At 38.8% G+C, this 19550-nt stretch overlaps 1 protein-coding gene across 7 annotated transcripts in view; it reads right to left on the bottom strand.

Moving 5' to 3' along the window:
* Positions 1-19550, bottom strand: part of LOC114046249 (transforming growth factor-beta receptor-associated protein 1) — a 71900-nt gene that overhangs the window by 7291 nt on the left and 45059 nt on the right. For all 7 annotated transcript variants that reach the window (XM_027866520.1, XM_027866515.1, XM_027866519.1 and 4 more), the window contains 5 exons: positions 17487-17828; positions 15445-15502; positions 14016-14159; positions 10558-10704; positions 7045-7204 (listed from right to left, as the gene is read on the bottom strand). In XM_027866520.1, coding sequence (XP_027722321.1) covers positions 7045-7204; positions 10558-10704; positions 14016-14159; positions 15445-15502; positions 17487-17828 — 851 coding nt within the window. The remainder of the gene's footprint in view (positions 1-7044; positions 7205-10557; positions 10705-14015; positions 14160-15444; positions 15503-17486; positions 17829-19550) is intronic.

The following is a 19550-nucleotide window of genomic DNA, read 5'->3' as shown; positions in this document are numbered from 1 at the left end:
TGGCCCTTCCTATCACAAAGGATATTCTGAGTACAGATGGGGAAACAGAGCAGAACTGTGTTATGTAACTCTGTGTTATGTAACTGTGTATGTAACTCTGGTTTGAGTGGGACAAGTTTAAGATCTTTCTAATGTATTCCCTGTTTTCATTGCGTCCCTCTAACCTTCCCTGTTTTCCCCGTCTATCACAGCTACTCTGGCCTCACTTTCTTCCCTTTAGAGACTTTACCCAGTTGTCCCCCTTGTCCTATCACTGCACATACTTGTCGAAATTCCAAACCTGTTATTCCCTTCACTTATCTCCCACTATCTGCCCTTCTCTGTTTAAGTCAAGCCAATATTTATTAAGTGCCTACTATATGCCAGGCACTATGTTAAGCAACAGAGATACAAAGAAAGGTACAGACAGTTCCTGCTCTCAAGAAGCTCAGTCTAATTGGATAGAGACACACACAGAGCATATATTATACATATTATATATCATGTGTTACATATATCTTATCTGTGTGTCACATATACCCACAATTATGAGTATGTATATATGTGTGTCACATCTATCTTGTTTGTACATGTGTGTGTTGTCTCTTTCCCATTATATTTATATATGTATATGAAATCATATATTTCTCATACACACTTAGAGGTGTGTATGTATATGTGTGCATGTGTATATACATACATACATGCATATATTCTGTGTGTATCACATACACAGGATAAACTGAAATAATCTTAAAGCAAAGGCACTAGCATTACCAGAGATTTGGGAAAGGCTTCGTGCAGAAGATGGGATTTCAGCTTAGACTTGAGGGAAGCCACAGAAGCCAGGAAGTGGAGAATTCCAGCCACGGGGTGGGGGTGTGTGGGGGGTGTGAGGGGGCAGCCACGAGAATCCGTGTTGTTGAAGACAACCTATCTTGTATGAAGAACAGCAAGGAGGCCAGTGTCACTGGATCATGGAGTATTTGGAAAGGAGGAAGGTACAAGAAAGAAGTAGGAGTAAGGTAAAGTAGAAGGGGGCCATGAAAGGCTTTAAAAGCCAAACAGAGAATTGTATAGTTGATCCTTCTCTTTCAAGGGAGCCACCAGAGTTTATTGACTAGGGGGTTGACATGGTTAGACCTATGCTTTAAGAGGACTAATTTGAGAAATGAGTGGAGGACAGAATGGGATAGGGGTAGACTTGAGGCAGCAGGACTAACCAGAAGGCTACTGCTGTGGTATGGATGTGAAATGACAAGGGCTCATAGCACGGTGGTGGCAGTGCCAGAGGAGAGAAGGGGCTGTAGATGAGAGATGTTACTGAAGGTATAAATGACAGGACTTGTCAACTGATTAAATATAGGAGTGTGAGAGAGAGTGAAGAGTCAAGGTTATAAACTCGTGATGGAAAAGATGGGAAAGATAGCGGTACCTTTGACAATAATGGGGAAGTTAGGAAGAGGGGAGAGCTCGGGGGAGAAGACAACAAGTTCAGTTTTAGACATACTTAATTTGAAGTGTCTAAGGGACACTCCAGTTTGAAATATCTAATAGGGAGTTAGAGATCCACTAAAGGTCAGGAGAATGGTTAGGGCTGGATAAATGGATCTGAGAATCATCTGCATAGAGATGATGACTGAATCCATGGGAGCTGATGAGATCACCAAGTGAAATAGCATAGGACAGGAGGACCCAGGACAGACCCTTGAAGGACCCATGGCTAGTGCAGGTGACCTGGATGAAGATCCAGAAAACTGGACTGAGTATTCAGGTAGGAGGAGACCCGAGAACCAAGAGAGAAAATCATGAAAACTTAAAGAAGAGGACATTAAGGAGTAGGAGGGGATCAACAATAGCAAAAGCTATAGCCTTGTAGTCAGGAGGACCTGAGTTCAAATCTGGCCTCAGACACGTAACACTTACTAGCTTTGTGACCCTGGGCAAGTCACTTAACCCTGATTGCCTTGCAAAAAAAAAAAAAAACAGAAAGAAAGAAAGAAAAGAAAAGAAAAAAGAAAAAAAATAGCAAAAGCTAGAAGGATAAGCATTAAGAAAAGACCATCACATTTGGAGATCATTGGTAATTTTAAAGAAAGCAGTTTCAATTGAATGATGTCAGGAGTCAGACTGCAGTGAGTTAAAAAAAAAAAAGTGAGAAGTAGAAGGAAGTGGCAGCATGGATGATCTTCTTAACCAGTTTAGCCATGAAAAGGAGGAGAAATACAGGACAATAGCCAGAGGGGTTGAATCAAATTAGGATGGTTTTTTAAGTATTTTAAGTATGTGTGTGTTTGTAGGCAGCAGAGAAACATCCAACACACAGGGAGAGACTGAAGATTAATGAGAATGGGGATAACAGAGGAGACAATCTCTTGGAGAGGAGAGGAAGAAATGGGATCATTTGTGCATGTGAAGGGGTATGGCAAGGAGGAGAGGGGTCAAGGAGGAAATAGTGGCAGAGGCAGCTAAATGATGTTAGGGGAGAAGACGGTGCTCAGAGAATGGCCTCAATTTTTTCAGTGAAATAGGAGGCAAAGTTCTCACCTGAGAGAACAGAGGGAAGGGGGGACCATGGGAGGTTTGAGGAAAGATGGAAAGATCTGGAAAAAAATGCTGTCATGACTGAGACTGTGAATCTGAGGAAGCTGCAGAACTTTGCTGACTGGGTCCACAACAAATTTACGCGATATAATCTCAAAAGGACGCTGAGAGCTGTCCCCTGCTGGTCTCAAGCCTCCTGAGACCCCTTCCCCATTCCTTATTGGCAGAGGATTTCACTTCTTAATTTATTGAGGAAATCAAGGCTATCAGCCATGATCTCTCTGTTCTTCCTATTTCACAATTCAAAACTCTAGTCCTTTATCCTCTGCTATGTCATTTGCTTCACTATCTGGAGTAGAGGTGGCCCTTTTCAAGCTCAATCCCTCCTTTCCATAAACTTTCCCTTCAATCATTTCCTTGTTCTTCTTCCAATTACCTTTATATACTGGTTTCTTCCCTTCAGCCTACAAACAAGCCCAGGTCTTCCCATCATCAAGAACAAAACAAAACAAAAAAACCCTCTGACTCTACCAGACCCTTAAGCTACATTCTGTATTTCTTCTTTTTACAGTCAAATTCTTAGTGGGGAAAAAAAAAGTCTATACTCATTGTTTTTATTGCCACACCTTGAACTCTTTTAAGAAAATACTTTTATTCTGAACTTAGATACCAAATAAAAGCACTTAAAAATCATAACTCTATATGAAATCATAACTCTCATTTCATACCACTCACTTTATTAAAAAGTATATAATGAATTCCACAAGCTACCCCTGCTTGCCTGTGCCTCTCTCCAAACCCTTTTCTCTTCTCTTTAGTATATTTCTAACAATGTCTCAATGGCTCTCTTCTTTTCTTTGGAGGGGGACAGGAGGCAACCCCCCCACTAAAAATAGAGACAAAGAACCTCTATACACTTCTAAACCCTTTGTAATATGGCTTCTGATCCTACTATGGACTGAAACTGTCCTCCCAATGATGAGTACATGGTGTTTTCTCAGCCTTCAATCTAAGTGACCTGATTTCTGACACTCTTAACAAACCTCTCCATATGCCAGATATTGTTTCCTGGTCTCTTCTACACGTTTGTTTCTGCTCATTCTCCCTCATTCTTGCTGTCTCTGTCTCTCTCAATCTCTTCCCCAACCCCTATGTCTCTCTATCTAATAAAATGCTAGACCTTCAGTCAAGAAGACCCAAGTTTGAATCCCACACCTTAGACACTTACTACTACCTATGTGATCACTGGTAATTCACTTAACCTATCTGGAAGCTCACTTTCCTCATCAGTAAAATGGGGATAACAATATTTGTAGTACTTAACCTCACAGGTTCATTTTGAAGCTCAGTCTTTAAAGACCTATATAAATGTTAGCTATTATTTAATTATGATCTCTATTGCAATGATATGCAAATTTTTATATTCAATCCTAATCTCAGTCCTGAATTCTAGTCCTATACTGTCGATTGTCTGCTAGACATGTACACCTAGTTTGCCCACTGGCACCTCAAACTCAACATATCCAAAATGGAACTTGTTCTCTTCCCCACTAAACACACTCAAATTCCAATTTCTCTATTTCTGCTGAAAGTACTCACATATTACTAGTCACCAAGGTTCTCTACCTTAAGAATTAACTCCTCCCTCTCTTTCACCTTCCAAATCTGATTGGTTGCCAAGTCTTGTCAACTGAACCTTGGCATCTTATATCCATCTTCTTCCACCTTATTTCTTGACTGGATTTGCAATGGCATCCTAGTGGTTCCTAGGCTCCTTTCTTTTACGTTTTCTCTTGCCCAATTCCTCCTCCCTACAGCTGCCAAAATCATCTTCTTAAGTACTGGAACAGGCCACCAAGGAGGATAGTGGATGCTTAATAAATGTTTGCTTTGAATTTCTAATTTTGGAGAGTATCTACAACATTACATTTGTCTCTATGATCCACAGCCTAATGATGATTCAATTCAATAAGAAATGAGTAAATGTCTACTCTACATAAGGCAAGAGGAGATGGAAGGGATCTAAGAAGACATTTAGCCCAACCTCCTCATTTTACAGATAAGGAAACTGAGGCAGAGAGAGAATCAGTGATTTATCCAAGATATAGAAGTAGTAGGTAGAAGACACAAGATTTGAATCTTGGTTTCCTGATACCAAACCTGGCACTCTTTCCATTACACCACACTGGCTCTAGGGACATAAAGATGAAAAAGGGCACGGTCACTACTCTCAAAAACCTTACATTATACTAGAGGAACATGACATCTACAGTAACTACAACATGGCTCAATATGCTAAGAGAATACAAAGAAAAGATCCCAGGTGTCATATTAAGTTGGAAGACAGTGCTATCACAGCTGGTGAGAGGCAGGGAAGGCTTAACAGAAGATGTACTGTCTGATCTGGAGCTGGAAGGAAGGGAGGCATTTAAATTGAAAGAGAAGGGGGTAGGCATGATTGGTCCAGTTAGATTGGGGTGGCATTGAATTCATCAAGTGGAAGAGCAGCATGAAATCAAACCAGAAAGCTCTCTTGGGGCTACCAACAATGTGGAAGGTCTTGATTATCAAGAGAGAGTCTGAAACTTTCCTGCATATTTTAGAAACAAATTTTTAAATAATCTGTCTTCTTCTGCAAAATACTCTATTGAATATTTATTTATTCTTATTTTTACTTACCTAAAAGGTTTTTTAAAAAAAGAGTCTAATTAACATGTAGTTATGTTCAATTTTCTTTTGGATCAGACCTGTGATTTCAATGGCATAGGGAACTCCAAGAGGAGGAAATTCCCTTCACCTATGCAAACCAGCACCTTTGCTGCAACTTACAGTCTTGGAAAACCTCCTAAGGCCCTGAAGGTAAGTGACGTGCCCAGGGTCAGAAGCAGAGTTTGAACCCATCATTTCCTGAACCTGACACCAATCCTCTATCCATTATGACATGCTGCCTCTCCATTAATTTTAATGATATTAACCAATAACATTACAATTTACATTTGCATGAAGTCTTACAGTTTACAAAGAACCCTCAAACATGTCTCACTGGATCCTTACAATATGTCTGTGAGAAAGGCAAGGTAATTACTATTCTCCTCATTTTATAGATGAGGAAACTAACATTCGGAAAGGTTGAGTGATTCTCCTAGGGTAACATAGTAAGAAAGGAAGCTGAAACTACAACTCAGGTCTTCTAAACTGAAAATCAGGTCATTTTCTACAATGATGTGGTCATCTTCCATATAAACACACTGCTGTATAACAAGGAGTTTTAGGACAAATTTTAACATATGTGAGGCATGTTTTGAGGGCCTTCAAAGAAAAATCACAATAAAACTATTATTCATATTAATTTATTTATTAACAAATACAAATCTTATAACTCAATGAAGCAAGAAATCATAGAATTCAATATGGAGTGTTCATCAAATGGAATTATTACCATCAAAACCATATACTTGTACCTGCCCACTGGTTTGCAGCCCTAGAGTATTACCATTTAGTATCCCAGGGGAGCATGCTACTGTTGGGCTGAGGTACATAGTAAAGTTACTTGTTAAAAAAAATTAATTACAGAGATTTTAAAATCGTACTTCCCAAAAAGCAGAAGGCAAATCATTGGCTCAAGGAGAAGGGAATGGGGATGGAGTTGGTGGCTTGAGAAGGCTTGGAACAGCTGCTATGGAAAACACAATTAAGTTAATCTGAGATTAATTAAAGGATTTATGAAAAGTCAATGCTGAAGTTGGCATGAATTTGTAGCATGCCTAGTCAGTGCACTCAGCAGCTTGGGAAATGGCTGGTATCAGTAGGTGTAGGTGTAATTTAATGGTGCCTTTAAAGGTAAAACTAGAATTATTAGTGCCAGAATACTGTTAAAGATTTAGGCTTCACTTCCCCATGATCTTTCTTTTTCTGGGTTAGAGGGGAAGAGTATAATAATCCATTTTCCCATGTCAGATCCAGAAGGAAAAAGCATGGCAAGCATCAAAGAAGGTTCCAAACACATTCAACCCAGAATCATATGCTAAGATTCATGAAAGTACTGGTGCCTACATCATGCCAACTCTTTAACCAGGAAAAGAGATATCGAGTAGGGCAGAGCTTTATGATATTCACATCTCTGCTTCTTGTAAATCCAAATCAATTCAACATTCATTGAGCAAAGGGCAAGACCTTGTGCAAAGTAAGAATAACTACACTCGGAAACTTCAGAGAGGCAACTGTGTGTGTGTGTGTGTGTGGCAGAGGACGCTTTGAAATAGTGGGAAGAATGCTGGACTCTGAAGACCTTGGTTCAAGCCTGGGCTCTGAGACTTAAGTAGCTGTGTGACCCTGACCTTTTAACCTCTCTACACACCAGTTTCCTCATTTGTAAAATGGGAATAAGAGAAACCCTCATAACCTGCCTCAAAGGGCAGCTAGGGAGAAAGTGATTTATAAATGGAAAGGCCCCTGCAGATGCGAGCTATTATCTGTAAGTAGAGAGAGTGTTGAATGCTCTTGAGATGAAGTGGATCTTACCTATCAGGCAGTGGACTCGGTACAGATCAGATTTTTGAAGCAGATTCCGTAGCTTTGCCTGAGTTTCAGTCACTTCCGCACAGTTACCATTTGCACTGGGCTTCTGTTGAAGCACTTTCTCTAGATAGAGGATGGCTAAGTGGGTGTGATACTCTTCCTTCTGCAGAAAAAGAGTAAATAATAAATACATACATGTAATTGCACATATGAATGGTAAAAAAATACCTTGCCACAGGAACCAAAACAACTCCCTTTTAACTGAAATTACTAACACCAATTAATAAACACTCCCACAGCATTTTAAGGTTTACAAAGCATTTCCCCCACCTCCAGCCTCTTTATGAAAATCATAAAGGATAAGACACAGGGGAGAGGATTCTGGGAAGATGGTGGAGTAGGTCAGAAAATTCCAAGCAAGCTCTCAAGATTTTCCCTCACAAAAAAGATAAAATAGCACCTTAAGGCGAACAAAGTGTGGGTAAAAATAAATAAGAATAGGGACACAAAAGGTGTCTTCCTGGGACAATTCCAGAGGATCAGGAAAAATCCCAGGAAGGGATTTGGTCCTTGTGAAGAGTAAACAATTCCAGGCTAGGGTCCCCTTTAACAAGCAGCAAGCCCTGGGTTAGCTGGCTTGGGAGTCTTCCTCGGCCCAGCCACAGGAACTTTTACCCTGGGACAGCGAGGAGAGTTGGGTTTCGGAGCCCAGGAAGGTCAAGGAAACCTCTGGTGACAAGGAACGCCAGAACTAGCTGTGCTGTAGAGTGGGGCAGGGTTGAGAAGGAACCAGCACGGGCCGGTGAGTACAGACGTGGGCCAGGGGGCAGACGCCAGGGATGCCTCTGGCTATGGGCACTTACAGGAGTCTGGAGGTTTGGCTTTGGTTCCAGGCTAGAGGGGAGAACTGAAGATCTGAAGCCAGAGGCACCACCCCCCACCCATATCCCAGGACTAGAGGTGATTACAAAAATTAAGCTATTACTGCAAAAAAATGCATAGGCAAAGGAGGAAGAATCCAACCATAGAAAGTTATTATGGGAATAGAGAAGACTGGGGTTCATCTTCAGAGGAGGCTGTTGAAGCAAAGAAACCTTCTTCTACCCCAAAAGGTAACGTCAAATGATCACCTGCCCAAAAAGAATTCATAGAAGAACTTTAAAAAGACTTAAAAATCAAATGAGAGAAATGGAGGAAAAACTTAAAAAAAAAAACTAAGAATAATCCAAGAAAAACAAGAAGATGATGAAAAGAAAGTCCACCAATTAAAAAAGGAGACCCAGAATCTTAAGAAAGAAAATGACACTTTGAAAATTAGAACTGGGCAAGGCAAAGCAAGCAAAATTATAAGAGACCAAGAAATAATTAAACAAAATACGAAGAATGAAAAAATAGAAGAAAAAGTGAAACATCTTATAAAAAAATTGATCTGGAGAACAGATCAAGAAGAGAAAACATAAAAATAACTGGACTATCTGAAAGCTATGATAAAAAAAAAAAGAATCTTGATACAATAATATAAGAAATAAAAGAAAATTGTCCTGAAGCATTTGAACAAAGGCGGAAAGTAGAAATAGAAAAAATCCATCTATCACCACTTGAAAGAGATCCTGTGAAGCAAACTCATAGGAATATTGTAGTCAAATTCTGAAATCCCCAGCTCAAGGATAAAATATTAAAAGCAAGAAGTAAAAATCAATTTAAATATGATGGTGCCACAATTAGAATCACTCAAGGATTTGCAGCAGAAACACTAAAGGACTACAGGTCTTGGAATACTATATATCGAAGAGCAAAAGAACTGGGGCTCCAGCCAAAAATATCATACCCAGCAAGGTTAAGTATAATTCTGAATGAAAAAAAAAAAAAAAGACATTTGATCAACTGTCAAGACTTTCAAGACTTTGTTAAACAAAAAAAAACACAAACAACTTAATAGAAGACTTGACATACAAGAGCCAAGAGAAACATAAGGTACATATCAAACATTGATTACAAGGGATTTAATAAGGACAGATCATTTGCTTTCTATATATGTAAAATGCATGTTTAAGATTGTCATTAGTAACTGGGTATTTCACAAGAAAGATTGGGGTAGACCTGAGTATGACATGACTTCAAAAAGTAAAACCATTTAGGAACAGCTATAAAGAGTAATTATTTTATACAAATGAGGTAGACACACTTTTTTTTGTTGTTTGTTTTGTTTTTTGGGTTTTTTTTTTTTTAGGCAACTGGAGTTAAGTGATTTGCGCAGTGTCACACAGCTAGTAAGTATCAAGTGTTTGATCTGAGGCCGGATTTGAACTCAGGTCCTCTTGACTTCAGGGCCGGTGCTCTATCCACTGCAACACATAGCTGTCCTTTAAATGAGGTGCAAGAGGAAAAATTAACATAGAGGAATTAGATGGGGGAGGAGGGCTGGTAGTTCTGGTAACCTATTTTCATCGGGAATGGGTTTAAGGGGGAACAATATATATATATGTATATATATATCCAGAAGAGTATAAAAGTCTTCTAAATTCAGAAGAAATAAAACGATAAGTGGTTGGGGAGGGGTGAGAGGACAAGGGAGGATCTCTAGAGGGGAAGGGCAGGGAATAGGTTAAAGGGGGGGTACAGAAGGGTGTTTATACCAATGGGAATGGGAGGATAAGAGAGGGATCTCTAGAGGAGAGGGTGAAGGAATAGGTTATAGGGGACTATAGAAGGGCGTTTAGATTTACGGGAATGGGAGGACAGGGGAAGAGATTCTTGGAGGTGGGCAGGCTTAGTAATAGGAGGGCAAGGCAGTGGATGGAAGTAAAGTAGAAGAGTCAGGAGGCATAGGAAACAAGAGATACACACAAACATGAAAACAAAGATCAGGAACAGAATTTGTTAGGGAAAGTATATGTCTATATATGCATGTACATATATTTATATATGTATGTATATATCTATATCTATACAGAAAGGCCACACGTGGCCTCTAGGCCATCCGCAGGTTTCCTACCCCTGATCTTAGACCCTGTAGAAGGAAGATAGCAGGATTTAAATAAAATCATCATTATAGAGACTGCTATGGGAAAATAAGAAAGCCAAATTATCCAGACTTACAACTTCCTTCATTCCTTTCAAGGAAGATACAAGAGGAAGATGGGGGAGAAAAAAAAAAGCTGAATGTGAAAATGGGGGCAGAGTGGGGGAGAAGGGAAGCTATCAGACCAACAGAACATATGTCTCAAGGTCTTCACATCCCAAGGCCTCTTGAAGTCATCCAGACAGTCCATTAAGTATTTACTGAGCACCCATACAGTGCACAAGGTGGTTTGGTACAATTTTACTCAATGTGCTCTGTAAGAAATTCTGTAATCTAACTCAGTCTCTTTCCACAATTACCGTCAAAGTATAGCTTGTACTTTTTTCATGGAATTGTGGACTTGGAAGGGATGCCTGAGGTCACCCAATCCAACTTCTTACCCAGTACATCAATAGCATTGTAGAGAGAAGACTAAAAATTTTTGAAGCACTTACTTGTACTCTCCTATCCACAACTAGATGTTCCAGGTATTTAATAATAGACTTAGGGTATTTTTTAAGGCAGTTGATGATGTCATCTGGGTTGAAGATATCTTTCTGGTGCTCTTCCAAAGGTCTTCTGGTAAAAATCTGAACTCCAACCTGAAAAAAAGTGACATTTTAGATAACAGGTTTTTCAAAGTCACCTTATTCTTTTCCTGTTCTAGTTACTGCCCATTTCATACTTCAAGTGAGGAATTAATCATTAATAATGATGAACAATAGAAAGCATGCAAGCACAAAGTAATGCAACATTTATGCTGGCAAAGATTAAACAACATGGGATCAGAGGCAGAACCTACGGTCAAATTAAATGTTGAAACTTCGTTAAAGTTCAGATGGAAAGATATTTCTGGGAAAAGAAGAGGAGAAGCATGCATGTGTGTATGTATACACACACATTACACCTGCTATGTGCCAGGCACCATGCTAATCACTTTTTACAAATATCATTTCATTTGATCCTCACAATAACCTATTAATATCTCCATTAGTTAAATAACTTGCCTAGGGTCACGTAGCTAATAAGTGCCTGAGGCTAAATTTGAGTTCCAGACTTCTTGACTCCTGGTCCAGTCCTCTATCCATTGAACTGCCTCATTACACAGTAAAAGTTGGACAGAGAAAATGAAGGGTTTACTTTATCATGGGTTTTGACAACATGAAGAGTAACAACTTGGAGCAATCCACAGATCACCTAAGTATAACAATGTCCTCTTGCTGAAGAACAACTGAAAAATCATCAGAAAAAAAAAACAAACAACTGACCTAGTGGAATATCACTATGCTGTGAGGAATGATGAGCAGGTTGATTTTAGAAAAACATGAAAAGACTTCCACGAAATAATGAAGAATGAAATGAGCAGAAATGTTGTATACAGTAACAGAAATATTGTTCAAAGAAAAACTGTGAATGATTAAGTTATTCTGAGTATTATAAATGTTCAAATTAACTGCAAAGAATCTATGAGGATTCTATCCATCTCCAGAGAAAGAACTGACAAATAGAACTAGGCATAGTATAGTTTTACATACATACACACATACATCACATATGTGTGTATGTATGTATATATATGTATCTACATCTATATATCTATAACTATCTCTGTCAAATGGTGGCCTTCTATAGTGTGTGGGTAGGGGGGAAGGGGGAAGGGAGACAGCTTGGAACTTAAAATGAACCAAAAATAATTAAATTACATTTTTTAAAAATTGACCATTCAATAGTTGATTCAATAGAATTAACTCTCCATTATCTGCATATAGATTGTCCATATAGATCTGTGAGCTGTTTAAAGTGGCAAATATTTAAATAGTTTTGTTGCTGCCTGCCACCTTACATGTTCCTGTAACTTGATTTGTACTAAAACAACTGAAAAGTTATTTCAAGGGAAATTTAACAACAAAGGAAACATGTAGGAAAGAGAGAATGAGGGGAAAAAATCATTAAAAAATGGAAAAATCTCATAAAAATGATTTTTGTATCATTCACTATTTTGGAATTTTTTTATATCACTACCTTCCTCTGCTAGATAACTGACAGCTGACTACCTATCTAGAACTGCTATTCATCTTCATAATACCTATAAGTGTTTCCAATATAACAGGTTTAGGTGATTTACACAACATTATGGAAAGATGAGGAAATGAACTTCTGGATGTGAGAAAACAATATTCAAACACAGGAAAATACCCCAAGAAATGTGTGGCTATTGCTGAAAGCAAAATCCACAAGTTTCTGGGAGAGAGAACTTATTCACTGTACAAGTACTCTTCAAGCTTCCTCACCCACTAACTAACCCTCTTTCGTATCACAAAACCAAGATCAACATTTTAAAACTGTTCACAGAGCATGATGTACAATGTTCCCAATGCTATCAGTGGCCATCAGCAATTTCTGTGTCCTCTTTGAAAACAGCTTTATGAAGAATAGAGGCAGTACTCTTAAGGCACGTGGCACAACTGTTGCAAATTCTGTACTGAACCCCACAAGGGTATTAAAATCCAGGACAACTTGTCCCAGGTTTAGCCAAACGTGTCCCACTGGACTGCATGCTTCATCCCCACAGTCCAAGGTGAACTCAGGCAGTTCAGTGCTTTACATGGAGGGAACAGACATTTCTCCTACTTCTTTGAATCTGCATCTGTTCTGCTTTTGGACTGTATTAAAAAGCCTTCTATTGTTCTCCCTGCCTCAAATGTCTCCCCAGCTCTATCCTCTCAGCTGTCAGAATAATTTTCCTCAAGTGTAGGGCTCACCATGTCAACCTATTACTCATTAATTTCCAGCAGGTCTCTATTGGTCACATAATACCCTTTACAACCTGGTCCCTTTTTACCTTTTTCATTCCCTTACACTTTACTCTCTGCTATGAACTCTATGACCCAGTTTCATCAGACTACTTGCTTTCCTTGAACACAAGGAAAGAGAATTAACTCTCTTCTTGACTGTGCCTTTGCAGTGGCCATTGGCCCTGCTCACTCACCTCCACCTGCTAGAATCCTGGGCTTTCATGACGTTGCCCCAATCAAACCTTCTGCAGGAGGCCCTCTCCTGTCCTCCTTGCTGCTTGTGTCTGCCCTGAGATTGCCTTCCTTCCACTCTCTTCCACTGTTATTTACACACTGTCTCCTCCTTTAGAATGTAAGTTCCTCCTTGTGAGGCAGCCCTTCTTACCCCAGCACTTCACACAATGCTTAGTACACACAAGGGCTCAATAAATTTAGCTAATTGACTGGCAAGGACCTTGTACTATAGGGCAGCAGCAACCTCACCCATCCCTACTGCCCGGCATGACTATACTTCATTCCTGCCTTCTTTTCTCTCTTTCCCAAGACACAACAGCTTCTTTCTGCCCACTCTAGTCTATAGCTTTTGCCTTCTTGCTTGCTCCTACCTAAGGCAGACCAGCCCTGGGCTCTGATAAGCAGATTAGCAACAGCAATGGGAATGGCAAGCAGCAAGGACAATGGATTCTCATGTGGCAGTGTACCTAGTATGCAGGGTTCTGTATTTCCAGCTTCTGTCTAATCCTCTCCTTCAGGGAGCCAAGCAATGGAACACTATTGTTCATTCCAACTTTGCTTTAGCTCACAGGAAGGGAAATGACAGACTTTAACCTGTTAGGTGAAGTTTCAAAAAAAAGAGGACATTTTACAGGGAAAGCTACAAAACATGACTTGGCAAGAAATAACTTGCCTCAAGAGATAAATCAGAAAAGCCTGCCACAGTGGCTCTGAAATAGGGTACTTACCTAAATGCTCAAGTTAAGACAGGTGTTAAGATAGGAAGGTGTTAAGGGGGAATAAAAAAAGTAAAATACAAGTCAGAAAGTAGCTCAATATTTTTTTCTCTAAAAATGACATTTTTTTCCTCAACCAAAGAAAGAAGACATGTATGAAGCACAAACCTCCTCACTTTTCTGCAATACCCACTCAGCATATTTCCACACTAGTTCTTGGTCTAAGCAGTAGGTTAGGAAATCAACAATATATTCATAAAGGTCTGAACGAGTAGAGTCATGGATTTCTCCATTCACAATGTTCACCCATAACTGGAAAAAGGAAAAGAAATAGGTTAATTAACTATATCTCTCTCCAGAATTAGCTTAAATAAGATTAAGGCACTTTGTCTTTTATTTTTCTTTTTGAGTTTCATCAATTTTTGTGACATCACTGTCATTTCCCCAGCAATTCCTGTGTTCCCCAATAAAACTATTTAATGTAACAAAGAAATATAATTAAGTAAACCATAGCAGCATATGCCATATTCTGCACCTGAATCCACCACTCCTCTACATAAAGCAGGGATTACCTATTCTTTTTATCTTGACATCATTCTATGAACAGCATTATGTATGTAGCTTATGGAGAAAAAAGAAAAAAAACAAGGGGCTGAAGGCTCCTCTCAAAAAGGGTTCATATAAAGTCATTTCCAGAGAACCCACAGTCATGACTGTAGCCACTAGAAGTATGTGACTTAAGTGACAATCATTGCCTTCACCACTTTTTGCTGAGGTAATGCTACCACATATCAAACCATAGAATGGTTTTGTTCTCTATTTCAATGTTCATTAGTCCAATTACTATGAAATTTGTGTAGATTTGTGAGGATAAGAAGAAAGCTTTCGGTAACATTTCCTTAGAAATGGTGTTCCTACCAAAAAAAATGAGAAAAATAATTATTAATAACATGATTTGGGGAAATTCAGATCTTCCCCTTTTTCTATCATCCTCATTTCAAGACATCAGTCTCTGATGGTTGAGCTAACCTTCTCTTCTACCTGACCCCATCCAACCTTACAAGGAATCTCTAGTCTAAGGTGAATTCCATTCAATCAAACTTGGGTGGAGATAGATCCTTTTGTCTAGACTGCCCAAGGCTGGGGATGGTCTGGATATAGGAATAGTCTCCCTCTCACCAAGAATGACATAATGTCACCCGTTGGAGTGAGCTTACTTCTCTTTGTAAGGTCCACCTCTCATTAATTGTTAACCAATAAGAGTTGAGTGCCACCCTTAGGAATACTCTTCCAAAAGGGCCTATAAGCTGTGAGCCTGCCATGAACATCTTTGGTCTAAGACTCAGCCAAATGACCATCCTTTTATTAAAATGCTGGCATTATTAATAAAATGATTAAATTACTCAGAAATTATGTCTCTTGAACCTTTTTAAACATCACAAAAACTCTATCTTTTTTGGTCCTAGAAAAGTGTTCTAAATCAAGCTAAGATGACCAGTGTTTAGACCCATCCCATCCCATCAAGTTGGTATGATTTTAAAAAATACACGTGAATAAAGCAGTAATTACATTGATACTCTAGAGAGGCCAAACAAACCTGCACTGCAGCAGCATCCTGGCCATTATAATGATAAAGAAGTCCAAGTGCAAAGTATCTGAAAGGAAAAATAAAAGTAGTCAGTGTATAGCCTTCTCCATCTTGCTCATGGAGCAACGAAGTCACACACACACACACACACACACACACAGAGTTTAGGTGGATGGATATGCTTTGGTTTTCTACAGAAAACGTATATGTAGCCCAGGATGGCCAATGAGAAAAGGTAAGGACGATTAATACCATATTAACATTATATATTAACATCAAATCTGAGATGTTGAAAAATGATAACTTGATGAAATTTTTATTTTAAATACAAAATCTCTTTCAGCATAAAATGTGTTACTGCTGGCCCTGAAGTACACTGTTTCAAATAATTTTAAAAATACACATATATATCACTCATCACTTCATAAACTGCTTCTCTTCTCTACAACTTCTAGTTGTAACGAGCCATGACATAAGACGCAATGTAGCACAGTGGGCAGAAAAGCCAAAGAGACCTGAGTTTAAGTCCCACTTTGGACACATCCTGGCTGTGTGACCCTGGACAAGAGCAAAGGGGTCAGAAACCTGGGTTCTAGTCCCAGGTCTGCCAGCTATGTGGCTTTAGAATGGAAGCCTAATGTATTGGAAGCCTAAGGTTCCTTCCAAATTTAAAAGATTGCCTACAATAGATGGATAAAGCATTTATTAAATGCTTACTGTGTGCCATGACATATACTTGAATGTCATTATAATGTCTGTCATCCTGATCTGAGGCTTCCTCCATTTCTTTAAAATACTAATGATAAGCATGGAACCCAGTCATGTGCTAGGCATCCAAATGAACAGAATTAGATATTCTCCTATTCAAACATTCATTATTAATGGCCAGGGAAAGGTCTCAATCTTGTGCCACTCTTCCCCTGAGGAAGCCATGATATACAAAGTTTGGCTTTTTCCCTGAAGGGAGAAACTCTCTGGGCATCTTTCAGTAGTATTCTGGGTTCCTGGTTCTATAAAGCACTACCGTGTATTTTCTTAACATTATTATCTAGGTTCCAGTGTATTTTCTTAACATTATTATGCTATCAATAATACTTTAAGAACCACCTGAAAGGAACATTTCATTAATCAGTTAGATACTAAAAATTCTGATGTTCTTCATAAGTGCCCACTCTATATAGCACAATGTGCTAAACTGGTTCCAGGGGAAATAGGAGAAATTAACAGCACTACCTTAATCCTGTTATTATTCAGTGGTTTCCTACAGAAATGAAGAAAGTAACTTCTTCCAAGGCTGAAAAACTCAACCAGTAAGAACTGGACCGGTATTAAGATTTTTAAAAGCTTTTCCTTTTTCCTGCCAGTTCTAAGCTGAGTTATCATTCATTGCAGGACATCCTTGGTTTTTTAATAAAATGCCAACGTAGTTTCTTTCATCTGTATAAATTTATAGATTTAAGCATGAGGCCCTCCCAAAGTAAAGGAGAAATGTAAGAATTACTTTAACTCGAGGAAAAAGCAGTTAAATGGTGACTGATGTTAACTAACTTTAACTGACTGATAATATTGATTGTACTACCCAGAGATCCCTTGATGATAGAATTGAATCTGAAAACCAAGACCACAGTATTAAAATCTGACCTAGGCTTTGAATGATCATGCATATTTCTGCCACTATCCTGACTTAGAAGAATCATTCACTTTTTGATGTATATCCCTTGGAAAGCTCCAATTTTAGGATTATGCCATCCAGGCTTAATTTCTAGACCAGAGCTTCTTAATTATTTTTGTGTGTGTGACATGAACCCATTTGGCAATCTAATGAAGAAGACCACGGACCCCTTTTCAGAATGTTTTTTAAAATATATAGGATTGCAAGAGAAACTAATGAGATTGAAATACAGCTACCAAAATATCCATTAAAAAAGTTCATGAACCCCAAGTTACAAACCAATGTTCTAGACAGTAGCCCTTACCAACCACATCTTTCAGGAATGGAGGGTGTCTAGTACATGCATCATTGCTATCCCATCTTGGAAAAAATGACTCACTTTTTGTGTTTCTCAAGCCACGCCACACTATCTGTTAAAAGGCAGGAGTTCTCTGTGACCAAAAGGTCCAGCAAGCTTTCGTGATCTGCTTCTGCATACAACTTGAGCAAAGCAGTGTCAATATCTTCTTTGTAGCCATTTGCCACTTCTGTGCTACGGACCTCCTTTAAGTAGCTCATGAGGAATCTTTTGCACTTGGTCATCTTCTCCTGGTCCCCTTGAGTCAGCTGGTTCAGGTCTGCATACTCATGCAGAGGGGGGTGAGACCGTGTGAATGAAGAAGTAGTAGGCAACAGGAAGGGATACAGAGATATCAGCTCCCGGACATCAAGCTGGCCGCTTCTGCAATTACAGTGTCAAACTAAATGAAGCAAAAAAGAAAGAAAGAGTACACATAGGCACACAAAAACAATACTGAGGTTGTGTGCAAACATACACACATTTCTGGTCTTGGGGACATTCTTTAAAAAAAAAAAAAACAAAACCATTTATCGGTAAGTATAACTTGGCACAGACCGAAATCTATTTAGGCTTGTTTCTGTACACATACTTATATATTCAAAACTTAAAACTAATGTAAGAAGAAAGAAAAGGATGATGAGTCACATACTTCCTGAGTAAGGAAGTTGGGAAACTTTGTAAGGATAAAGGTTTCCTGGGGGAAAAAAAAGCTAAATCAATGTGAGGATGAGCAACTTGTTTAAGCCAGAGGACACAATCTTTAGAACATCTGATAGTAATATACAGTATTCATAAAGGCAGCAGCTTTCAAGGGGTATTTATTTAAACCCTTAATCTAACTAAACAAAAACTTCTATAATAGCTAATAGCTAGCATTTATATAGGACTTTAAGGTTTACAACACATTTTTTTTTACATTCATCTCATTTGATCTACCAAAATTTTCAAAAGTATTTTTTCAAAAGGCTAGATACTTTATCTGGACCCTTTTTTTTTTTTTAAGAGAGCAAGTAAATGCAAGAGGAGAGTGCAACCGTAATTATAAACTATACTTTATATAAAGGGAATTATGAGAATTATGAAGCAGCATGACTTTTACTTTATATTTTGGTTTGTAACTGCTAACCAAATAAAATATAAACTCTTTAACCTGGCATTCAAAGCCCTCCACAATATCTTTTCAATCTTACTCCAAACAATTTTCCTTCACACATCAGCAGTCCAGACTAACTGGAGTATTGACCATTCACTGCTTTTGTCATGCATGTCTTTACTGCTTGTGTGCCTTTATACCTGTGACTCCAATTCCTAGAATGGTGATCTTCCATATCCTTACCTGTAAAAACACCTCCCCTCTTTCATGAGCAGCTTAGGTGCTATTTTGTCCCATGAAGCTATTCTGTACCTGATTCCCCCCAGTGAAAAGTCATGTCTTCCTCCTTGAATTTCTCAGACTACTTTCTCTGCACTTCTAGGCATCTATGTAACAACTTGTATTATGGTTAGCTCTGTATTTGTCTTATCTCTCCTGTCAGACTGCAGGCAAGAACTATGTCTTATCTCACCTTAGTATTTCCAGGTTCTAGGACAGCACACTGAACATAGCAGGCATTTAATGAATGGTGAATTGAAATTAATCCCTGTCAGCATTTCATAACCAGCTTTCTTTTTGGCCCAATAATAGTGCAGAATCTCAAGAAAGAATGAGTAAGATTCACTTCTGATGGGGTAATGGAGAGAGCGCAGGACTCAGAGGGAGAACTAGGTTTGAATGCTGATTGACATCTACTAGCTAGGGGAACATGCACAAATTGCTAAATTTCTCTGAGCCTTAATTTCCTTATCTGAAAAATGGAGATAATGATATTGTAGTGCTTGCCTCACAGTATTGTGAGGGTCAAATGTAGAAACCTTTGCAAACTTTACAATGCTATCTGTCAGTTATTGTTAATAGCAGCAGCAGCAGCAACCATAACATACACCAGTATTAGAAGGAAAACCACAAATCTCTTCTACAGGCAACTGTCTTTTAACACTTCAAAAAATGTAGTAGGTCTCCTTTTTGTCTCTCTGTAAGCTGGGTGAAAAGAAAGTACGCAAAGC

Source organism: Vombatus ursinus, unplaced genomic scaffold, assembly GCF_900497805.2.
Source record: "Vombatus ursinus unplaced genomic scaffold, bare-nosed wombat genome assembly UNPS02014781.1, whole genome shotgun sequence".
Taxonomy (NCBI): Eukaryota; Metazoa; Chordata; class Mammalia; order Diprotodontia; family Vombatidae; genus Vombatus; species Vombatus ursinus.
This window is presented reverse-complemented; position numbering and strand designations above follow the sequence as displayed.